Below are 26,380 nucleotides of genomic sequence, written 5' to 3'. Positions count from 1 at the left end.
ATTAAATAATAATAAATTAAGTAATAAAATCTAGTTTATAATCAATAGCAATGATGAATCACAGTTAATAACAACGTTTCAACTTTGCACTACCAACTAAATTCAACAAATTAAGCTTACCTTGGTTTTGTCCAAAGCATGCCAATCCTTTCACATCGCAAGGCTTGTATTTGCCTGAAATATAGGTCGTGACAAATTTAAAACATCACTTAAATAAGTAATTTCAAAATTAGAATACAAGTCTGATAGATTGGCTGTCAATTGAGATGTTACTAGTTTTTAATTTCTGAAGTTTAACATCACGCGCTTCAAAGCTCTTCCCAATACTCTCAACTGCTCGCTCGATAAGACTCCAATATTGTATAACATCTCAAGGTGATCACTTCGTGTTCTGATATTTTTTTTAAAAAAATCAGCTAATTGTGCTAATTTCTGTATGTGGACACAATGGATACATGTGCAATTGATAACACTTCAGGAAAAACTGAAAACATTCAAATATATCTAATAATGGAGTTTTAAATGAACAACACTAGAATTAGTACATTGTACGAAGGTGCGCTTAGTTTCGTGATTCAGATATTGTTCAGATAACTCTAAGAGAAGCTTCTAAGAATGAGTTTTGTATGGGGTGCGATGACTGTAACCAACAATTTTTCATTCATTCATTCAATGTTTTCTGCTCAGGGGTAGGTCTTTCCTGCAACCTCCATGCTGTTTGATCTTGAGCCTTTCGCTTTGTACATGTAGCATCGTAGGACCCATTTATTTCGACTCTTCAAACATTTTGTATCTTCTTCCCCGGATTTTCTTTCCATTGACCATCCCTTCGGATACAGTTTCTTCTCATCCAGTGACCCAACCAATTTCATTTTCTCTTCATGATTTTCTCCAGCATTGATCTCCTAGCAACTCCTCCTTCCACAGTTTCACTTCTCACTTTTTCTGCCCATTTCACTCGTTCCATTCCTCTCCATAGCCACATTTCCAGAGCTTCCAGTCGCTTTTTCTCACTTGTTCTCAGTGTCCATGTTTCCGCACCATATAGAGCTACACTCCATACAAAGCATTTCATTAGTCTTTTCCTCATTCCTTTGTTCATAGATCCACAGAAAATATTTTTCATTCCATTGAAGGCTTCCGTCGCCATTGCTACTTTTATATCTTGACTGCATGTCATATCATTGCTTATGATGCATCCAAGATATTTAAAGCTGTTTATTTGATAGATTCTCTTACCTGTGATACTCACATTTGCCTTCCTCTGCCTTCTTTCGATCACCATTGCTTTCCTTTTATTCACATTTATTTTCATCCCGAACCGTTCACAGTGGGTATTCATTTCTGCTAGGTATTTATGGTCCTTTCATTTTCTGCCAACAGGGCCATGTCATCTGCAAATCGTAAACAAGATATTTTCCTTCCTCCTACTGCTTCCCCTCCCTTGCTATAGGAACAGATTTAAATATTTCTTCTAAATAGATGTTGAAAAATGTAGGAGAAAGTTAGCAGTCTCGTTGTAGCTCTCTTTCAATTTCAATTCCTTGGCTCATTTCTTCTCCTATTCTCACTTTTACACGTAGTTTCACATATAGGTTGCATAAGTCTCCTTTCCTTCAAATCTATACCAATATTCTTCAGGATCCCTGACAGTTTGGTCCAATCCACTATCAAAAGCTTTCTCCAAGTCGACAAATGCTACAAGCATATCTTTACCTTTTTCCAGGTATCTTTCTCCAATTGTTCTCAGGAGTCCTATGGCGTCTCTTGTACCTCTTCCCATTCTGAAACCAAACTTTCCTCCTCTATCTCTGTTTATTTTAGAGTATAGGCGTCTATTAAAATTATCAGAAAGCTTTTGCTGATTGTGATATCAAACTGATTATCCTATATTCAGAACATTTCTTCTTTAGAGGTACTTGGATTGTTTCCACAAAATCTTCTGGCCATACACATTTTTCATAGATTTCATTGCATAAATGAAGCCCTTCTTTCTTTCCTTCACCCAGATTTTTTTAATGAGTTCTACAGGAATTTGGTCACTTCCTGTTGATTTTCCGTTCTATTCTTCTATCATGATGGGTAGCCCTTTTTAGTCCTCAAATACCTCCTCTTCTCTTTGTTCACATGATTTATGATATCTTGAAAAATCTGAGATCCTTGTATCTGAACCTGAAGCATTGGTGTCAAAGTCGAAATAAACATTTAATTAACATCTGACACGCCCAGCCCTTACCGACAAGGGGTGCCTCGATCTAGAATCTTGCAATTCCTTGATCAAATCAAGAGAGTTTATTTAAATCGCACAACACCTTTATTGTTTGTATAGGAAATAAGTAATTGTGCATCAAGTGCCTCAGTAGATAAATCTACGAAATGGATGTAGCGAACATAAAAAATTTCGCACACACGTTAATTCTTACCTGTGTTGTAGAATGTGAGGGGAGAACAGTTGCAATGTCGCATGAGCTTCTGATACTTGCACTGCATCTTGCACGCCACTCTGGTATAGATGTAGCTGACGTCCAGCTTCCTCTCCTGTCGGAACAGACAGTTCCTCTGGTGAACAGTCAGTCTCTTCAGGCGAGGGGAACTCACAGTCGACTGCAGGTCAAGGCTGTAGGCCAGTGTGTTCAGGTCCTCATCTTGTAAATAAACAAGATAGTTGTGGACCATGTCGGGAAATTCGTATGGCGAATTCAGGAAGATCTAGTGAGACATCACAACAAAAATATAAGTTTTGATTTTGAATCTTGCTTATACGTGTTAGAGGTCTATCTTGACATGATCTACAGATATACCCGGTTTATACCGGGTAGTCCAAAAGTCCCGGAACGGTCACATATCGTGAGAAATACACATCGAATTGGAAAACTAAAAAAAACGTGTTTAATAAGTGAAAGAAAGCTATTCAATGATATCACACTTGATTCCCCACCACCGCCCCTTGGGCGTGGGGCGGGGGCAACTGAAATTTTAAATGGAAACCCATTTGTATTGTAGAATCTGTAACGGTCGGATTGACCATTACTGGTTTTGGTATATTGTAATAATTAATTGCTGGCCAGCTACAAGGTGTAGGGTTAAGTAATATGTTTCCATGAGTGTACTTTTATGTTATTATTGCATGTAAGTGTATATGCTTATTGGATTGTGCTTTGCTGGATGTTAGATTCCCCTGTTTTTTACCTCCCCGGTTGGGGGAGCTAACTGTCTTACAAAAGACCGTTGGCAGTGGAATTTTCCAACGCTACGGGGTCCACATCCACGGACGTTTACCCCGACTATAAAAAGAGCCAGTGGGCTTTAGAAAAAACACAGTGTTTCCCCATTGATCGACGAAAGAGGAACGTCTCCTCAAGTTTAGTCCACTTATGGTGGCTAGACTGGATATAATACTGTAGCATCTGGTTATGCCAGCCCCTGTTGCTGTCCCAAGTCCCCTTTTAGAAAAAGCTTTGATTATGTGGATATTTCCGTATTTGATTAATTGATGCCCAAAAGAAAGAGAGAAGGCGTAAGGAAACGCATTTGTAACGGAATATCATTTAAGCTGAGGATAGGCCCACCGAGATAGTTATGCTAACTCGGTGGTAAGGGAAGTGCCGATGGTTATGCCATAGGTGCGCAATTATATTGATTTAGAGTTTTGGTAATTTTGGTCTATGCAAGACACTCATGGAAACGCTCTGTAAACTATGTATATATATAACTACGTATAATAAACCAATATATCCTACGAGAATGTTATGATTTCAAGAACTACGGTACTGTCCATTTAACCAGTTGTATATTCACTTGCTGTACATGTGTAAACGAACCAGGGACATACAAATATAAATTGTTATGTGAACCCCCCCACCTTTTTGTAATTCTGCTCGCTTGGCACCCAGGGTGAGGTGAAAGGAGAGATTGAGGGATGAAAGTAGGAAGTAATCCAGAGGGCCGGATAGAAACGACACTTTCACAAATCGGAAAGAGGACTTCATTTCGAGTCCAACAAGCTATCAACTATCTTCCTGGCTCAATTAGAAACGGAGATAAGGCGATTTTTTTTAAAAAAAAAAAAAATAGTGAAAATTTCATAAAACCCACAAAAAATTCAAAGGGACGCTCTGCCCCTAATTTAGCTAGAGTGAAAGCGATTGTAGATTCGGAATCTGCACGTCAAGACCTTTCAATAGAGTATGTGGTAGACCCCCCTCCCTTTCCATGCGGAAATTTAAAATTACCATATCTCCGTTCCTAATTGAGCTAGGGGGATGGTTGATAGCTCGTTGGACTCTGAATGAAGTCCTCTTTCCGATTCTACAATACAGAATGGGGGTTTCCATTTAGAATTTCATAGATGCCCCCCGCCCCACCCCAAGGGGGCGGGGGTGGGGAATCAAATGTGATATCATTGAATAACTTTCTTTCACTTATTAAAGAGGTATTTTTTAGTTTTCCGATTTAATGTGTATTTCTGACGAAATGTGACCGTTCCGGGACTTTTGGACCACCCAGTATATGGGTATTACTATGGTGTAAATTCACCTCATACATTTTTCTAACTGCCAACACTCCTTGCTGGTTGTACTCATATGGTTAATTTTTGAAATTGTTTATTGCCGCCCTCCGTGGCGGAATGGTTAGCACAGCGCGCTACGACGTCAGGGATCCCGGGTTCGAGTCCTGGAATGGGCATGGGCGTTCTTTACAAGTGTCCCTTAATCAATTATATCATCACCCTTGCTCATCTTCGCGATTAACCAAAAGTGGCAGAGAAGCGGAGTAAAATAAACCAAATTAATCAATCATGTGTTTTTTGTGTATAAGGAGTTCACTCATGGTAGTTCCATTGCCACTCTGCTCGCCTGTTCTGTTACCCCTTTTCTTCTTCGTTTAAGGGAGCAAGCTTCAGGCTATTAAGCCCACCATAGGTGCATGGCTTTCCTCGTCCCGTCTCACCCATGGTCAATTGCTGCAAGGGCTGGACCCTCCAATGTGTCGTGCCTGTAATGCCGCTTTAAGTGATCGGCATATTCTTCTTGAATATGCCGATTTTTCTTTCCTCAGGCAGACTTTTTATCTTCCCAATCGTTTATCATCCATGTTGGAGATGACAAAATTGTTATAAGTAGGGAACGGAAGTTGATGAAATGTCATATATATAGGTCTTGTCTGGTTTTACGGCGTGCGGCCCACATGCTGGCAAGGGAAGTTGGGAACGGGGAAGCGACGAGAAACTCGGCAGCTTTTTCTCGGACACGATGCCCATTAAATATACACAATATCACACTTCCTCTAGAACCCCAAAAAGGTAATTCTAAAGTGCATTTTTTTGCCAATTTTTAAGTTTTAGGTAATTTCCCTCGATTTCCGGCATTTTCCCGTCATTTTTCGCAATATTCCGTGTATTGTATCGTCATATTTTGTCACTTCCTTCATTTTGGTAATATTATTGAGTCTTTTTTCCATCAAGGTGAACATAGACCTATATATATATATCTCGCAGGATTGAAATTTACGAGCAAAAGAAATGCTGAACTCTTGACAGTCTTTGTTGTGTCGTTTTTTTTTTTACAAAAAGCAAGATTGCATTTTGCTCAATTTCCTTTTCATTTCAATTTTTAAGCTGAAAGTAACAAATTTAATGGTCATTTTTTGCATTTTTACGTCATTTTCCCCCATTTTTTTAGGACATTCTATAGGTCATATACCTATATTTTTTATGTCATCAACTTCCGCTCCCGAGTTACAACAAACGTTTTTAGCTTTTTACGAAGGGCGGGTCTCTTCCACTGTCAGTGAGGAAGTTTTTATAGGTCTTGTCTGGTTTTACGGCGTGCGGCCCACATGCTGGCAAGGGAAGTGGGGAACGGGGAAGCGACGAGAAACTCGGCAGCTTGTAGAACGAGGTTCGCGCAGCACCTCCTCCCGCGACGTCGTAACTCTCGGCGCCACCGCTGTTCTCTGGTTGGTCTGCGGTGTATTCCCCGCTCCCCACTTCCCCCGCCAGCCTGTAGGCCGCCCGCCGTAAGACTAGACTAAAGTTATAGTGTATTCTTATTTTTTAATGTGTTGGGTTTGTTTTGTGCAGGTCTCTTTACAACCTGGCAGTTTTAACCTCAAGATGATGTTTTTAAACTTTTAAGTATCTGTCCCAGTTATCTGGAGCAGGCGAACGAAAACAAGTCTCTGCGCAAGTAGTGACGCGAGACGACTCCGCCAATGAACACGGGAGAGGAACGGGATGGCGGGGAGGGGAGGGGAAACTACAGCGGTTACCAGTTTCCCAGCAGCGTGTACTGCTTCCCTCGGCCCACTCGATTTCCCCCCTTCTCTGCGTCTATGCGCGGCATTGCTCCAGAGATAGATGGGACAGGGTATAAGAATTTTAGGGAATTTCCCAGTATACATTGAAGGGTGGAAAATTGCCATATCTGCCAACGCACTCACCTATTTTAAATCAATAAACCTTGTAATGATGCGATCATTACTGGATCCTTTTTTATGTTATAAAATTGTGTATGCCTATGTATTCCTGTACGTTCGAGTTCTTGGCAGTTGGGGAGCGGTAAGTTTCCAGTAACGGTTTAGGTCATTAGCGGGGCCTATAAATAGGAAGGGCAGGGGAGCAGTGGGTCTCAGATGTTTGGCGGAGTACAGCAATGTAAGAGATATCTTTTTCTCTGAGGGGAGCGGCTGGGCGAGCTTTCTTTCCTTATTATGTGAACCGACGGCGGGGATGTTAACTTTCTTTCTTTTAATACACACACTTGCTCTTTTCACATTATTCCAATAGTTTATTTCATGTGGGAAACCGGGTACACAACACACATACCTTCAGCCACCTCTTTTGGTACTGAGGGTTATATTTTCTTTTACTCGTAGCCAGTGGCTACGCGAGTCTACACACTCTCTTCGGGAAGGGGCGACAGGGTACACCGAAATGTAATCTTGCGAATAACGGCCAAGAATTAACTTCTGTAAATATAATATGAATAAACCTATATATATCTAAAAGGAAATGGGCGTTTAGCTATAATTTGAAGAAGTACATGTCTATTGCCTAAACTAGCATCCACAGAACTTCAGATTCTGTAAGTTTTGAACCTCGGGACAAGGATTCAAAAATGTATGGTAATGTATTTTGTGTATGTTGCTGAGAATCAGCTTAAAAGCACAAACTATACCGTCGCAACCTTCCTTTCTCTCTCCATCCTTCGTTTATCTTTCCTACTTTTTCCCTGTCTCTTTAATTCGCTGTTTCTCTATTTCCTTCTTCCTTTATCTTTCATTCTCCTGTTATTTCCATATCTTTTCTTTTCTTCTTCTGTTTACCAATTTCCTTCTCTCACTTTTTCCGATATTTCTCTATTCATGTCTTCCATCCTGTTTTCCTATTTTTCTTTCTTTTCTTCCTCTATTTATTAATTCTTCTCTCATACCTCTGCTTCTCTATTATCTTCCCTATTATTTGTATCAATGTTCCTATATCTTTTCTCTCTCTTTTTGTGTTGTATGTAAGGTTCATTTGTTTTGAGTCATTGATATGCTTTACTCGTAAGATGCAACGTTACTTCACTTGGTTAATGTTTTTTATATATCAATGTTATTCTTTGATAATGATTTGACCAACATAAATAATTTTATGTACTCTAATGCAAGAATCAAATCTAATTCTGCATTACCTTGGTTCCCCACGACGGATTGACGACAGCAAAATACAGCTGTTCACTGCTACTCTCAATAGTGTTGTTTAGGATTCGTTCCTCCGCATAGTCATAACCCTTGCTAGAAATATAGAAAGGTTTTCCTTGTATTACTATTGTGAATGAGGGCATTTATTTGAAATTTATGTATTAAAATACTAAAGTAGGCAAAGTAAAATTGCCAGAACGATTTTACAACCATATCAAAGGTATACAATTCATTTAATTTTTCCTTTTTTCCTTAATAGATTTTTTGGAAGCTGAAAGGAAATAAACTTTATTTTTGTTTATTTTTAAATGGGCATATCTGCTGTTCCTTCTCTTTTGGTAATAAAATACATCAACAGTCAGTGTCAGTGTTTTTTTTTCTGAGAGCAAAGATTCCGATACTCTTCAAGTTAACATGTTCTTGTGTTCATCATAAAACTACTCAAAATATTGTGGTAAATGTTCATAAATAATCATATATAAAAGGTGCCGGAACTGCGTACCGCCAGAAGAAAGTCCCGGTTAGTATACTGACACACACACACACATATTATAGGCATGCATGTGTGACATGCCTATAATGAGATTCAACAAGTACTCGAATCCAAAGCCTATTTGTTAATATGTTAAAATATCTTGATTTGTATTTTAATTATTAATAAATTAACTAAATTATTTTGTGTACACCATAAAAATGCAAAACTGTAAACAGTAATTTCTTTCTCACCTTGCAATTGTAGGCAGTGCTGTATTATAAGCAAAACATGGTCCACGTGGAGTTCTCAAAAATTGACCTTTGTATGATGTTCTTGTTCCGACTTTCTGTACTGCAATTTTTGGAGGTCTTCTTGCCTTAAAACACAAGATCTTCCATTTACTAATTTCTCCTAAAAATTCTATAGTAACCAAATTATATAAAATTAATTAGTATTGTTTCTGTATAAACTTAACAAAAATTAAACATCAAGTTGTAATTATCATTTGTCATTAGAGGAAGTAGTAAATTATGTTACTCTTTAATACCTTAAAGTAATAACTGCTATATTTCACCTACAAATTCGATAAAGCAACTCTACTGTTGAGAAATAGAAATCCATATTTCTTATTCAATTTTGATTCTGACATCTGAGACTTCTATTCAGTAATAAAATGAGAAATTTTAAAACATTTATTGAACCATTTTCTTTATTTCCACGATACAATAATTTAAACTTTATAAATATTAAATTGAAATGAATTAAACAAAGCGAAAGCTGATTGTTCTAACAGTACACAAATTAGGTATGACATTTACTAACCTGTTCTTGAAGGTCAGGCAGATTCAAATTTGCTAGACACGTATCATTTGTGTATTTCAACATTTTGCTCATGGAAGAACCATCCAAATTTGCTAGGTCGAATAAGAAAGTTTTGTAGTATTCTTCCTTTTCCTCATCCACTTGCCCAAATTTCCTTGGCAAAATATATACATAATTAATCAATCAAATTATAATCAAACAAATTCTTTCTATTTGCTGCATTTTCATGGAGTACTTTAAGTGTACAACATGAAGCATTTCGTTATAGAGACGTTTGTGTAACAAAAATTGTACATAAAGTGCATGTATATGATTTACACAAACTATTATGAAAAAATTTAAATCATAAAAACAGAAATAGTTGTATTTTCAAATTGTTATTTTCAGTGGCGGTAATTAGATTGGCGTGGGGGTAATTGCCTCCCACTTTTTGGCTCTGCATTATGGCCTATTAATGCGATGCCTTGTCTATGAAGAGAAAGTAAACTATTCTTGTCCCCCCCACAAAATTTATCACCCAATCGCTGCTAATTGTTATTATTCTAAATTGCATCATTAAACGTATTGTATGTGTTACATATTTATGAATTTCAAATCTTACTTTATAGCTTAAAGCACACACTACTTATGTATCCTCCTACAAACAATGCTTATGCACTATCGTACGCAGGGGGGAGCTGACGGGGCTATAGCACCTTCAGAAATTTTGAGAAAATTAACATTTTCAAGTGGAAGTAGGTATGGAACTCGGAAAAATCAAAGTGAGAAATGCAAACCCCTATTAAAATGTCTCCGATTAATATATTTTTAATAACTTTGAAAATGAAGGGTCCTCCTCCGTGACCGTGCGGTCTAAGGCGCTGTGCTTTGGACTCCGCCTGCGGGACGGCATGAGCTCGAGTCCGCCTGGGTTCTCGGCCTGTGTATAGGACCTGTGGCAACCCACCATCGTGAGGAAATTAGGCAGCTACGAGTGAGTGGCGTAACCCGGTCTCGGGAATCTCCTATAACGTCTGGGGGTTCGACGTGCTGACCCGACGTCCTTATTTACCGGTTGAAGATCTCCACACCTCTAGGTAGGAATCTGGGAGTGAGACTGGCAGTCGGGAGACAGGCCTACGCCCTTCAAGGGCTGTCGAGCCATGGGTTATTTATTTATTTTATTTAAAATGAAGGTTAAAATTGTATTTACGAAATATTTTATTGTGTATTCCAACCCCTCCTAGAACGTAGCTATGTAACATCCACCTTTACAATTCTAGCCCCCTACGAAAATATCCTGCTTACGTTAGTGCTTATGGTATTTAGTAATTGATACATTCGATGTGAATGTAAGTAATTCAGAACAGCCACTTATGCAATTTTACAACTCCGACAGTTTCTATTCCAAGCTCTTATAAACTTGAAAAGTAGTTTGATATTGAATAGTTGTACTTTCCCAGTTTATGTCCCTAAAGCAGTATATAAATCCGCTTCCTTGAAGTTTGTTTTTATTTTCTATCTACTACGAAGACAATGACTATACTTATTGAAATCAATGTTGCAGTTAACAAATAATGAACGTGATTTCAACACAAAATCGGTTTAATTTCCAGGCCGAAGTAACATAATATGTGGAGGATCTCATCGTGGAATGGATGATATTCAACTTGACGTCATCATGTACTTTGAAAAGAAACAGTTGAATAAGCATAAAGTCTGGCAAAAGATTCGTGGGCGAGAAGCCTTATTACAGCGAGGAAATTTGGGATATTTTATACGTACACATTCTTCCTATGATCATGATAATTATACATTGATTCACTTCTTCAAGGACCACATGCACAATGCTTAACCGACATGTTTTCAACACAGGATCTGATCTCTTTGCCCGAAATATGGAGGCGGGCGTGATTTGGCGCAATGAATTGTGGGGGAAGTTGTTTGCTGAATACCATCCATTCTAAATGTGTGACTCAAGTATAAATTCTAAATGTGTATAGTGTACGTGCATAAATTTACCCAGTCATGGCGATTAGGGGGAGGGCGTGGGTGTAGTTTTGGTACCCAATTGCCGCCACTGACTTTACCTTACTTAATTTGTTGCTTTTGAAGCCCTTATTTGTATACGTACTTTTCTATTATTGTGCTGAAGTCAGAAACGTTCACTTTCTCTGGACATACGATATTTGCTGGCATTGGGATTTTCCATTCATTGTAATTGCGCTCAATCGTTACAACAATTGGGTTGTCTTGAAACTTCCGCCAGGATTGATATATAAGATATGTAGTCACGAAAGTGCTTGCCAGAAGCAAAGAAACCCATATTATTCTGGAAAGGAGAAAATAATTTTCTGCTTTGCATAGAACATACATGTACAAATTTTACATTTATTGGTTTGGAAATATGTCAATTGAATACATCTCGTTTGGTGCAAGATAGTGGTGAAACAAATTGCAGTTATATTTTTTTATTTAAAAGAATAATCATTACTTGCATGGAAATTGAAATTTATCTTATGTGTTAAATGGAGAAAACATTTTTTGCATCATAAGTATTTCTTGCGAGTTCATTGATATTAAATAACTTGTTAGACGAACGTTATGACATAAATTATACTATTACTAACTGAACGAAATATTAAAATAGTGTTTATATTTGAGACAATATTCGCAGATATAAGAACATCATTCACATGTTCTGTATGATTGATTGATTGATTTGGTGTTTTAAGTCCACTTTATGCACATTAAGGGTAATCGGGACTGGTCCTACAGTTTAAAGTGGGATCCGAACCACTATGTATACCAAGGGTATCCAACCCGGGACCCCTTGATTAACATGTTCTGTATGATATGAATACATATAATGCAGTATGCAAGCAGAATATTAAGGGTCACGGAAAAATATAATTATAAATTTAAAATTTATTGTTTATAGTAACAGAAGAATCTTACTAGTCGCCTATATAAAAGTATTTTAAGAGGTATTTTCATTAGAATAGTTAGTTTTATTAAATATATACCACAATCAATTACGTTTCTGATATAAATTGATTTATACTGAAAATATTCTAGAGAGATGTAAGGATCATGATCATATGGGCGAATAATATCTAGGGTGTTTGGGAAAAGGTACACAAGTCACAAACTGCGATTTTCTATGGTTTTATTTAAGTCACGCTAATTCAATTAAAGAAAATATTATTGGGCATATGTCAAGATTCTAAACAGTAACGATCGAACATGTATATATCATGTTGTAAAGTTGTTATTAAAATAATAAACAAATAATGTTTAGTGATGCTGCAGTGCATTATCGTGCTCTTGGAACGCACAGCGCACATTTCTCATGTGCATTTTGTGTTACCAAAGTGTGGGTGGCGCACAATGTAATTCTCCCTCCTATACACATTTGAAACCACCTTCGAACTGTGCTATAGGGAAGAAGAGACTCTCCATATACCTCCTATAGCATCGCATATATCTCAGCTGACGATTTTTCAGAAATTATGTGAATAAAGGAATAATAATTCTATATTAAACAGCTCACGTATTATTATGTGGGAACATCATTTTCCCAAAGAATACAATATCAAGATTTTCTATTTTACATGACAATCTGTTCTCATTATTACTGAATACTTTTGAACGCCGTATTTACATTTATCTACTCGGCTAATCACTCATATTAGTTCTGTTTTTATATATCATTAAAACTAATATTATTTATTGAATCTTAAGAATGATCATAAACCCTTACCTTTCTGCACGATATCTTTTCCGTTCAAAGGCTTCCTTTAAACCGTGTATTGAAGAACTGGAGAAAATATCCGAACAGGTTGTCATAGTGGTTGCATTCTTATGCTCTATTTAATAGTACTTTCTGCAATGTAAAAGTGAATATATATATAAATGTATATAAATGTGCATCGCTATGAAGACAGGCGAACTTATTTTCTATATGATCAGAAAATAATGAATTAACTTGTTTATCCGGAAGATCTTTCAAATATCTTGGATCACTTGTAATTGGCGACAATACAATTGAAGAAGAATTTAAAGAGATAATTATTCTGGGTAATAAAGCATATTTCGCCAACTTAGCTCTATTTAAGAGCAAACGAATATCTAAATATGCGAAACTGAGACTTTATCATATCATAACATATGCATGCGAAACTTGGAACCTCAAAGACTCTAGTGTTGCCCACGAGACGAGACTTTGGCCTGTCTCGTCTCGTGGAGTCTCGTGGAAATGCTGTCTCGTCTCGAAAATATTCGTTTGTCTTATGACACATGGTCAATCTCGTCTCGTCTCGAATTTTTAAAAGCCTGTCCCGTCTCGTCCCGTGGGCAACACTAACGTAAACAGAAACTCTCAATATTTGAATGGAAAATCTTAAGAAGAATTTATGGACCTCTGAAGGAATCTGATGCAAATTGGAGAATACGAACTAACGAAGAACTCAACAAATTAATCAGGAATGAAAATATCGCAAATTTCATAAAATCACAAAGACTGAGATGGTTTAGGCACATAAATAGAATGTCTGATGAAAGATTAGTAAAATAAATATATATATGGAAACCACTCGGAACACGAGCCTTTGGTAGGACAAAGAAACGATGGGAAGATGAAATAATTAAAGATTTGAAAGACATGAAAGTAAAGAATTGGACGAAGAGCATCCAGGACAGGAAAAAGTGGAGAGATGTTGTTGAGAAGGCCAAAACTTTCAATACATGAAGTTGTAGCGCCTCAAGAAGATGATCCGGAAGACTGGTTCAACATTGTTGGCCTGCACGATCTCCAGAATTAACTCCAGACTTCTTCCTTTTGGCATATCTGAATGACACCGTATATTTAAATCACCTAAGCTGTAGATTACCATTAAATTCTTTGTGGGTAAGATATCGACTGGAACGTTACAGAAAGTATTTCCTAAATGTGATTAGTCTTTCACATCTGTGTAAAAATGCACAATGGAGAACATTTACAGTTCTTGTTAGAGCACATGTGTATATTTCTTCATAATGTTGAGTCACTTTTTGAACACACTGTACACCCAGCCATGAACTCTGAATTTTGCAATTCTCAAATTAACTATCACTGGTTAGTGAAGTGTGGACGAAGTCGAATCTAAAAAGCTCAAGAGTTGGTTAAATGTATAATAGGGTAGATCTATTGTTAGGTTAAGTTAGATTAGCATGTTGTACAGTCAACGGCAAAGATAATGGTAGACAAATTGCCCACTGCTATTTCCATTACTTTCTTATTCTACATCCTGTGTTGTTTTGAGGAATAAAACGTCGTTAGTTCGAAGCGGGCATTGCCCTCTGCTTATTGATGTCATTATTTCAATTCATTATCATCACACTGAGTAATACAGACCGAATGAAAATAGTGATGGACAATTCGTCTACTGTTTCTTTTGCTGTTGGGGTACGACGTGACTCCATACCCAATCCCTCTGATGAATGTAGCCCCTTCGTTCGTATTTCTGGCTCGGAAATACTACAATATTTTAATTGGGTTAACAACACCCAACCTGAACACAGATAAACTATGTCTCCTGCATTACTGGACCCTTATAGGTTCGTGGTATTAAGTCAGTTATTGTTATTTTCATCAAAAGCATGACAAAGGACTAGATAATAGAAGACAGTTTATTAACAATTCTAATTACTTGAAATGTAACAATAATGAAATGCATAATCTGTCGCTGAAAATATTACAATAATATTCATAATGATATTCAGTCATTTTATACTTAACAGTAACACTCAACGACATTATTCCAATGCAAGTTACTCTCTGTGCTGTTAATTTATTTATTCATGGGTTCAATCCACAATTTGTCTTTTTAATAGAATGGGAATTATCTCTTATTAATTATGAATTTCTGTCTGTGTATGGACCCCCCTTTTCTTGTCTGAAGTGACGATCATTCGGATAAAGCTCAACAAGATAAATAATTACTAACACTGCTTCTACCAAACAAACTAAAATAATGTTAAACAAGTAACTACTTAACATAAATCAAACCGTCACCACTACGTGCGGTCAAATCCTATCCCCTGTTGAACTCGCTCGTCACGTCGGGTGTCCATTTTAACTGGTAGCAAGGCGTAGAGCAGCTGGAAGTGGTGAGTGATTCGGAATAGCATCGTATACAGTAGTTGGCTGTACTTTTTGACTCGCTTTGCACCGAAGCGTCTAGTTCGTTGATTTGGAGTCAAGTAGTGGATTTGGTGTCTGCACTACCTTCCGGACTGGAGTGTGTGTGGTGTATGATCACGTGGTGCGTTCTAACTAATCAAAATGACCGTTTAAAGCAGCAGACAGGCATTTGTTGAATCATCTGAACTTGAACACCGATTTCCGACTAGTTGGTTGCACGTAATTTCCTTGCACCACTCTTGACACTGGATACACCTGCACTGCACCGTGTTGAAAAGTGCAGCCAACGAGACGGGGCTAATACCTTACGCCCTGACCTGTGTGGGTGGGTGACGTAATACCACAACTGCGCCATCTATTGGCATTTGCAGAAACTAAACCTTTTTCTTTCAGCTAGAGAGGTCAAGATTTTTCACAGGGCTACATAAGGAATTTCATTACCCGAGAGGATATCTAAGTAAATAGTCACGGTGTTCGTTATCTTTGAGAGCAAACGAAATGTGGGAGACCAGTTCGCGTTGACTGGTTGATTTGGTTTATTTAATTTCGCTTTTCTGGGATACATTTTGGCTCGCGAAGATGAGGAAGGCTGGTGAAAAGATGAAGTGGATAAAGGCATAATACAACATGTGGGCAGCACACAACACAGGTCCCACGGAGGATTAAACTGGCCGAGAGTTCAGACGCCAGAGCCTCGTTAGTCTGCAGCAATGCAGTCCAAGGTGTACTACATGGAAGTGAGATTGACGTTTGGGTATCTTTACAAAACGTTACTCATTACACCCGAATGTACAGTCACCGACAAAAAAAAATGGGACAACTTGATCCTGAAGTACTCTCTTCCCTACAAAGCGTTATGTGTGTTGCCTAACTCTACGGTTATAAGTGGATTTTAAGTGCAATTTTCAATGGCAACTTCTACCAATGCCGTAGAGTTATAGGATATAGGTGTCTCAGTCTTATTGCCGGTGACTGTACACAGGGATTGTATTACTAAAAATATTTCCAAATAAGAAAATGTCTAATAAGGATTGAGTCGTAAAGAGCAAGTTTTAAACAATAAATACGCCTTACATGTAAGTGCAATTCCAGTATACTTACAGTGAATGTGACTGTTACCAGGGAACTTTCATGAACTTGATAACCCCTTCTATATATTACTAATATGAAATGATTGTGTTCTTCAGTGAGTCTTATTCGAATCCTGCAAACACGATAGAGAAACAAGTGCAAATATTTGTACAACGTAAGAACACGCCATGCATGCTGTGTCAATAGCTGCTTCCTCTTACTTAAGATTCGCTCGATAATGAATTACAGCTCCTCTCTTCGACCACTCAATTGACATTTGTGTTAGCTGCGTTACTAAGGTCGAGAGCGTCTTGTAAATGTAATTCTTCTCCAATAGTCCTATTTAATACCCAGTCATTCAGATAGATCTATTTATGTGTGAATACGTGATAGAACATTCGATAGGCCTTTCACAGTAGCGACGTCTTAGCACGAATAAAAAGTCATTCATTTTAAAATATTTGAGATGTCAATGTCGTATTTCGTTAAAATTTTTATATATATATATATATTTGGCTCTGTCATTCTCATTTGACTAAAGCCAGATCACTAAGGCGATCCTGACACATGGTACTCCGTAAATAGGTTTTTATAATTGAGGACTAGAAGTGGTAAACGTTGTAAGTGCCAAAAGCTAAATTGTTGGGAAATCGGAAAAAACTGTTTTCCCACTTACAACGTTTACGATTTTCACGGCTGCCACCTCGCTTGGCACTTCCATCGTTCACCTAATCAGCCCGCTTGGCACTTCCGTCGTTCACCAAATCAGCCCGCAGAGACCTTCACACTAGCAACCTCTTTACACACCCTTTTGAACTACTTAGAGGGCTACCAGCCACTTTTCACGTCTACCACATTATAAAGCATGGCATATTTGACAGTTTCACGTGGAAAACGGTGTTTTAATGTTTGTGCCACTTACAGCGTCTACCACTTTTAATCTTCCATTATTTTCAATTTAGAAAACGATGTCTGCCTTTGCTACAGTGGGATCCATGAGTATTACCGTGCAAATTGTCCATGACTATTTTCTTAAAATTTTCTCTTACAAGCTATGTGTTTTTAAACTATGATTTTTTATGTACACTGGTGCAGAAGTTGTCAACAGCTTGTTTTGAGTTTTATTTCAATTCTTGAAGCTCTTATTTTGTCAAATAAAGTGCACGAACATGGTGAAGGACAATTTGCACGGTAATACTCATGGATCCCACTGTAGCTGACAAAAATGAATAGTGAGGTACCGAGAAAGGGCACAAGAATATTTTCTGGGATTCACACTTAATATGCCCGTATATACCATACAAAAGTGCATCTTTGAGCTAAAAGAGCATTTATTTTTCTAGTTTTTCTTGTTTTCTGGAGGGGGAAGGGGTTAGGGTCTGCCCTCTGTTGCTTCGTGGTGTATATAGTCATGCTACTGGTCTATACACTTTTCAATAATTTGATGTCACAGAAGCTAACCACACACACACCACCATCACCACTTGTCCTCAAAAATATTACCACCTTCCTGAATACTTATTGTCAAAGTTATTTTCAACAGTTCACATACGTTTTATATTTTCTAAAGTTAGAAAGATAATAAAAAAAACATTAAACTATTGTATGAAATGTATGCAAACGGTTGGAAACAACTACATGTAAGGACTGTTGGAAATTATTTTATGAAAATTGTGTAAATATATTCATTCAATCTATCTTTATGCACACTATTGGAACTAACTGAGTGTAAACCGTTGTGACAACTTTATACGAACTACGTTGGAAAGAAATATATGCAGATTAATGAATTGTATGCACATTTTTAGCGATACCATTGAAATGCAGCGCATGCACACTTTGCTGGAAATAACTGAATGTTATTAATTTATCTACTTTTGTTGGTGTTGCCTTGGTGTCGGAGTCGTTATGGTCGTCGTACAGACGAAGTTGTTCTCGGTTTGAATCCTGGGTACGGTATTGTGCTTGTTTGTTCTATTCATTTAATTTCCTATTTATCTTTATCGTTGCCATTAACCTAGAGATGTAGAACAGCGATGCAAGAGCAACCAAAAGTCAAACACACGAGCAAATTGTTTGGCAACAACTGCCTACGAGTGTTACGCACCCAAACGTAGCGCCAAGTCAGATAAAGTGGACAATAGATGGCTGCACGCGACCAAAGTATTAGGATCGTGGATTACAGGAACAATGAGTGAGGGAGGGAACTAAATAAAAGTGATTGCAACTACTGAAACTAATTGTGTTCGTCTTAATTTATGAACTCAGAATAATGATGAAGTGAAATCAAAGAGAAAAGATCAAATGATGGCCAATAGTAACATATACTCATGTTTGCTGACGACTGTAAACTTTTCAAAGAAATCTCAACCACACAAGATGCTGTGATGCTCCAGAATGCTCTTTCTGAACTTGTCACATGGTGTAATCAGTGGAATCTACAACTTAACCCGCAGAAATGTTCCTCCCTCACAGTGTCTTTAAAAAAGAACAAAATACATTCTCATTATGTTCTTGAAAACAATTATATTACTACAGTTGCGACCCAAAATGATCTAGGTGTTATCATAGATGAAAAACCGAACTTTAAGGAACACATCGCAGCTACAACTAAAAGTGCAATGTGCCTCTTAGGCCTCCTCTACAGATTCACTGAAATTGATACTCCAACTTCTCTTAGCCTGTTTTTCAAATCATTCATTTCTCCGATTCTCGAATACTGCTCTCCAGTCTGGGCCATGGCTTCCAATACAAATCTCTCTATCATGGATTCCGTCCTCAGCTTCTTTGCCGCCATTGTTCGTCATAGAATTCCTTCTCTGCGGCATCTTCAGAAACCTGACATCCTGACTACTTTGAACATCCAGTTAGTGCAGACCCGACGCGATATGGCCGATATAAAATTTTTCTATAAAATCATCAATGGAAAATGAAGATCTGAATTTCTGCTTACAGAATTCAACTTCAGAGTTCCCTCTCTAACGACCCGAAACACTGAATTGTTCCACAACTCTACCGCTAGGCTTTCCCTTATAGAGCGCGCTCTATTCCACAGGCTGTCCCAGTTCTACAATAAACTACCCACAAACATAGACATTTTTGCCCCTGAAAGCATTTTCCGATCTTCCCTAAAAATGAATATGTAAATCTTTGTTTGTTTCCTTGTTTATGTTTTAAGTTTATATTTAACCTTTCTTGTTTTTACCTAAAACCATCTTGACTTGTTCTTGTTATTTGTTAGAGTTTTCAGTGTAAAATGGCCTTAAAAGTGCTGTATCTGAAACTTGGAATAAATAAATAAATAAATATGATTATACGAAGAAATTAAAGAAGTCGAACTGTGATTACGATTTTGTGTCTTTACGGTTCCTACAAGAAGAGATTTCTTGTTGGGCTTTGGTTGTTTTCCCGGTGTGGCGCCAAGACCTCGGCAGCCCTCAAGCACTTCGTGTAGGCGCATCTATTGCAGCCCCGATCAAGGTGAGCGTGGGATTGGCGGCGCCCTTTGATTACCCCTTTTTCCATTTGGTTAGTAGGGGGCGCAGCAAGCTAGGCAGTGACCCTAGGGAAGGCATGGTTGTAATCCAAGAAGAATACATGCATGCAGATAAATGGTTGTAATCCAAGAAGAACACACGCATGCAGATAAATGGTTGTAATCCAAGGAGAACACACGCATGCAGATAAATGGTTGTAATCCAATAAGAATACAAGCATGCAGATAAATGGTTGTATGCAGATAAATGGTTGTAATCCAAGAAGAATACAAGCATGCAAATAAATGGTTGTAATCCAAGAAGAAGAAGCTTTTAGAAGAATAAATCTTCAGAAGAACAAGCCTTAGAAGAAGAAGCTTTCAGAAGAAGCTTTTAGAAGAAGAAGCCTTTAGATGAGAAAGCTTTCAGAAGAAGAAACCTTTAGAAGAAGAAGCTTTCCTAAGATAACAATCACAACGTGTAGAAAGAAATCTAACTTAGTGTGGAAATTGTATTATGCAAATGTTTTTCAGAATATATTTCGGTTTATTTCTTTTGTAGTAAGTAAACTTTCTGTTTTATTTGACCAACATAAAACGTTAGCTCCTCAAATCTTAGACCTAGGTATCTCTTACTCTACCCCTGTGCCAAGCTGGCATTTATGGTAAAGTAAGTCTCGGCGGTACGTGGCACGAGCCTTTGGCTACTACCTAATTCAAACTATTCCAAAAAATTGCATTCAAATTTATAGTGATAAAGTATGAGGCAATTCCATTGAAATTCCTACTGTTTGACAATAATAGAATGTCACACTGTAAAAAATGATGTTAAACCCAGTGATCCTATACACAGAAAACTAAAGGCATCAAGTCTATTTGATGCACCAGAAACGCATCAACGCATCCCCCGCACAGAAACGGGATTATAGTTTGATGCATTTTTGTATATCGTTTGTAAAGGTAACGAAGTGCATCATATAATGAAAGCCCGAGCTGTTCTTTTATTTTCTTTTTCACCTTTCTGCATCTTTCTATTTGGTCTGAGCTACAAACTTGATGCATTTCTTTTCTGTGTGAAGGGGTGTAAGGGGTGGCCCATTGCAAAGACACGAAAATGTCAACCTCCCTTCCTTGTAGTACGCCCTAGCAGACTAGCGAGGTTCTGGCGTCTGATCTCACAACCAGTATTCCTCTGTGGGGCTCGTGTTGTGTCGTCCGCATATGTTTCTGATTGTCCCTTCATCCACATCCACTTATCACCATGCATCTTCATCCTTGCGATTAGCCAAAAGTGGCGGAAAAGCGAAGTAAAATAAATCAAGAAACCAATGAACAGGCACGTAGCCTGGGGGGCTAAGGGAGCTGAACCCCCCCCCCCGAATTCCTACAATAATCTAACTTAAATCGTGCATGGTGCTAATTAATTTTACTTCATCAGCAGGATAATCTTCAGGGCTTCTACTCTTCAAACGTTTCCCCCTTTAGATGGTGGCTGCTGATAAGGGATGAGCCCCACCGAAATAAAATCCTGGCTACGGGCCTGCTAATTAATTTTCTGTAGTGTATTGACTACATTTTGGTCAATACGCCATTTTAACACGACCACGTTCAACAAAATGTAGCGTGGGCCTAACACCAGTGTTTTTGTTTTCAGAGCAAGTGCAGCAATTGTCCTGCCGTGAAGTTCTCCTTAGCAACTAAGAACCTGAAAATTAAAATTTCATGATAGAACAAAGTAATAGTGCGTAATCAATATTCTCTTTCAATTTGTATGATTGATGTGGGCATACACCAATCTCGATCGATGGCAGACGGCTGCTATGCCGATGAGATATGTTTCTCTAACCAATCAATCAGCATGAGACCTAATTACCAGGATCTTCCACGCATGCGTACATCGACTTACAAGAGCATGCAATGTACAAATTAGTAACACGAGACAGTCACGTGCAACCTGTAGTCCAATGGAGACGAGGAACCTCTGTGTCACATTCTCAATATTTCATTACTGTATTTAATTACAGAGGATATGTGATAGATTTCAGTGATTGCTTTTCTAAAGGCACTTGAATATCGCATAAAGCATGCTGATACGGTATTTGAAACTAATGACAGTATAAATTGAAAATAAAGGATAAAAGAATACAATAAAACTGTATTCCTAGTACATAAAATTTCAAGACAAGATATCGGTTGCTTGAATTCGAATCCTATTGTTATCCATAGTAATTGAGAATTTCACAAATGGTGGAGTGGTTAGCATAGCGCGCCAGGTCGCCAGGATTACCGGGTTCGGATCCCGGCCTAGGCATGGGTGCTCTTTGTGAGTGTCCCTTCATCAATTTCATCATACCTTATCATCGCTAAGTCCAGTTGCGATTAGCCTATCTGTGCGTTACGTAGGCGTTACATAAACTTCAATTATCAACATTAGAATGATCATTAATTATTGTTACAAAATGACCTCTTTAAATTAGAAGATTCCGGGCTCAATTCATACGAGAACACTTAATAATGATTCGAATCACCCTTTAAATTGTAGGCTCAATCCTCATTTGCGAATATGGGATTAAATTGGACTTACAACAAATTGTATTTATAATTAGTAGGGAACGGAACTTTAGGTAAATAAATGTTTTTTCTGCGATAAGATAGAGACCCTCGTTTTATGTGTTCATGTGCTCATGTGTTGCATAGAATATGTGAAAAGATAAGAGCTCTTTATCCCAACGTCGATAAACTGGTTTCAAATAGGAAGAAAGTTTTTATCAAGTCACCTAGAAGAATAGACATTTTTAAACAAAAATGTCCTGAGGTTGTCCTTCCTCCTACACCTGTAGTTACGCGATGGGGCATTTGGTTGGATGCAGCTGTATATTATGCCCAGAACTTTGAAAAAATTCTATCTGTTGTAAACGATCTCGACAAAGAAATTCTGCAAGAACTGTTGAAGGATCCCTCCTTAAAAGTCGAATTGGCATACATATCAACAAACCTATCCTTTCTCTCTAATTCCATACGAAAGCTTGAATCGTCCGCGAACACTTTGGCAGCTTCCGTGGGTGAAGTCCGTATAGCAGAAACGAAACTGGAAGAACTCACTGCATCTAACGCACAAGTGCTAAATTTTTGGGAAAAACCAAGGTTTTCGAACTTTGTGCCAAATTTCAAGTGTTTTGGAAGGTGAAGTAGAGGAAGAAGAAGCTTTTGAAAACTTCAGCGTTAGTGGCATTTCGTGCTTCAAATATGCAAGAATTGTTCCTTGTGACGTGGAGCGATCTTTCTCGCAATATAAGATTCTTCTTAGAGATAATCGTCACAGATTTACAATGGAGAATTTGGAAAAAACTATGGTGATCCAGTGCAACTCTTCCAAGAAATAGCTCACTAAGAGTTAAGCATTTAGAAACTGATTTCAGGTGTTTAAAATGCATGTAATATTTTGCTTTTGTTACCAAATTGTTTTTATTTTTGTCACATATTTTCCTGTTTTTATCACATATTTTCAACACTTATGACACATAGAAAAAGAAATATTTCTGAGTTTTTTTAGCACATAAAGTTCCGTTCCCTAATAATTAGGATAGAGGTACTACTTTAGAAAGAATTGAACAAGTTTTACGATACAAAAATATATTTGTCCACGAAAAGTGTTTGTAAACTTGAACGCACACATACAAATACGACCAGACTTGTCAGATTACGCATAAAACACAAAATATCTAATTAATTTAACAGAAGCAAAAACGACTCAAGCTTAACTCAATGTCAACTGCTTTATCAAATCGAATTTTGGATGATACGTTTGAGTGTATTATTCTACTATTTGGTATTCAGTGGTTGTATTTTATTTAATAATAATAATATCTGAATAATGCTCAGCGGTGAACAATGAGACTCGTTGAAGTACACAGACTTCTCTCAGGTACAGTGGGATCTATAAGTAATACCGTGCAAATTGTCCATCACCATGTTCATGCACTTAATTTGACCCAATAAGAGCTTCAAGAATTAAAAGAAGACTCAAAACAAGCTGTTGACAACTTCTGCACCATCATACATAAAATCCATCGCTTAAAAACACATAGAATGTAAGAGAAAGATTAATGAAAATAGTCATGGACAATTTGCTGAGCAATACTAGTGGATCCCACTGTACAGGGGTAGTGTTAGGCAACAATATCTCACAGCACAGAGGAATAAAATCACATTACTGCCGTACATGAAATGAAAGGATTTATTCTGTATTTATTACAATCAAAATGCAAATATATTTCTTATGAATGTGAGGATTTCGCTTTATCGGTGTCTTGACTCAACTATAACACATAACCTCAATGCGTGGCTATCGGCGTACCTATGGTCGCATAGGCCTAGTTTGCGCCTCGAACTACCATACCAAGATGTATGTACGTACAGTGGGATCCATGAGTATTACCGTGCAAATTGTCCATCACCATGTTTGTGTACTTTATTTGACCCAATAAGAGCTTCAAGAATTAAAAGAAAACTCAAAACAAGATGTTGATAACTTCTACACCAGCATACATAAAAATCCATCGCTTAAAAACACACAGGATGTAAGAGAAAAATTAATGACAATAGTAATGGACAATTTGCACGGTAATACTCATGGATCCCACTGTACAGCACCGAGCAGTTCTTTTGAGTTTTAAAATCTATCGACGATCTGCGGCGAAAGTGTGTTAATTTCTTATGCGAAATCCTTGCTCTTATACTATTTCAAGATTACAGATCAAATATAGATGAATCACTTGCTATTTACAAAAGGATACTAGAAGCAAGACTGACATCTACACAAATTTAGATTCCAAATTCGCACAATGCATGTTCTCAAATATACAGATAGATTGAATTACTCATAATAGAACATAAAATACAATAAATATTAAACAAGAAATATATATATTACAAACAAGGTGCAATTTACATACAATAACACAAAAAGTACGTGTTCAATCACCAAAGAATATATCAGTTGTGACGTCACAAAATTATGGATCATATCAGGGATGTATTTATTTTATTGTCTATTGCTTGAATATTACATTATAGTAGCTCGAATTATGTTTATTACTTATGGTTAATTTCTGATTTTGACATAATATTAATTACTAGATTCTTTATTGTTGCTGCAATGACAAAAGTGCACAAATTCTATTTCTGCTTGGTTTTGTCTTTAATTCACTATAAGAGAAAGGTATGTAAACTTATAGTTTATTAAAAGCACAATCATTGATATTTAGGAACAAACATATACGTATAGATATCTGAAAATATTTTCAAATGAATTCACAAGTTATGCTACTATATGATGGATTCGATTTACTGTTTTCATTATACTATACATTTGGTTACGCATATATACGCGTGCATACATATTTTAGCCTCCACCATTTATGGCCGCGTGCACCAACGCCGATTATTTCGAAGTTCAGATGAACGAGATCAATTTTAATCCACTCTAAATGAACTTGATTTAAAGATTTGCATTGCACCAACGAAAAACGACGTTCACAAGATTCCGTTCAACTGATCCGAGATTAATTTGTAAGACTATACGTGATTGGTTGGCTAAAACAAATGACAATCAAGAACCCCATAGAGTAATGTGATGTGTTAAAGTATCAACATGTAGGAGAAGAAATAATTCGGGCTGCAAACTTATCTGAATTTGAGAGATGTACTAATCAACCTTGTCAACATGTACAAGGATGTAGTGGAATGTAAAAAAATAATAATATTAAAAATGAACTGACGGCACAACACAAGAGGAGAAGGAGAAAGCATGGAACCTTCTTCTACGGGACTTTAATGCCTTACGAAATGTATGAGAGTTTTGAGAGAACAGCGTACGCTGAACCTCGCCCGCTCAATAAAGATATTTTATTATTATTTCTATACTGTACTGTGGTAAGTATTTGAATTTTTCATTTCTTAATTCTTATATATTTATATTGTCGTGTCGTGTAAATAGCCAGTAACATGTATTTTCGTAAATTTATACAATCATATTTCCAACACCATGTAGCAATATCGTAAACATTGCTCTGTTCTAATTTACCTTGCACTTGCACGTAATATATGACATTTATATAGGTTTTGTGTTCTGGGATACTAGAAAGTACAGTATTTAGAAACATTACGACTTTGCACCACAGAACCACAAATTATTATTATTATTTTGGCAGTTTTTAGTTTATGTAGTTCTCGAATTATCAGCATTGTACATCCAACATCTCTAGCGTTTGCACGCCCTCGATATCACTTTCCGCTCTTTTTATATTAAGAAACAACTGCCTGCAGTCGAAGCGTCAGTATCGTGAACCGGGATCAGACACCAAAACGGTCGCGAATGGCCGATCAGAAGATAAACTTGTTTTGATGTTCCTAGATCGCGATCAAGTGTTGAACCGTCTCCGTGCAATGGAATTATCCAGTGATCCTTTCCCGATCCGAGTTTAAAATTTGATTTTCGTTCGTGCACACGGCCATTAGTCTCTGCTCTCTCCAAGGGAACGGCGTCCGCTATAGGACAAGACGACACCGGATCGTCGCATCCCGTAGCTCCACTAACCGTGTATCCTCCGGGAGAGTAGAGATTGTACCGGGATAAGGCAGACTGAAAATTACAATGACCGATACTCTCTACACATTAGGTTTATTG

The 26,380-nt window shown here is 37.4% G+C and overlaps 1 protein-coding gene across 1 annotated transcript in view; it reads right to left on the bottom strand.

Moving 5' to 3' along the window:
* The window catches only part of LOC146004459 (uncharacterized), a 43,712-nt gene extending 35,262 nt beyond the window's left edge, over positions 1–8,450 (bottom strand). Inside the window, exons 1-4 of the mRNA XM_083143315.1 lie at positions 8,413–8,450; positions 7,677–7,779; positions 2,424–2,709; positions 121–174 (exon numbers count right to left, since the gene is read on the bottom strand). Coding sequence (XP_082999441.1) covers positions 121–174; positions 2,424–2,676 — 307 coding nt within the window. The 5' untranslated portion in view covers positions 2,677–2,709; positions 7,677–7,779; positions 8,413–8,450. The remainder of the gene's footprint in view (positions 1–120; positions 175–2,423; positions 2,710–7,676; positions 7,780–8,412) is intronic.
* Between the last annotated feature and the right edge of the window lie 17,930 nt (positions 8,451–26,380).

Source organism: Lepisma saccharinum, chromosome 21 (genome assembly GCF_977018435.1).
Source record: "Lepisma saccharinum chromosome 21, izLepSacc3.1, whole genome shotgun sequence".
Classification (NCBI taxonomy): Eukaryota; Metazoa; Arthropoda; class Insecta; order Zygentoma; family Lepismatidae; genus Lepisma; species Lepisma saccharinum.
Note: the sequence above shows the minus strand (reverse complement) of the source record. Positions and strands in the feature narration are given on the sequence as shown.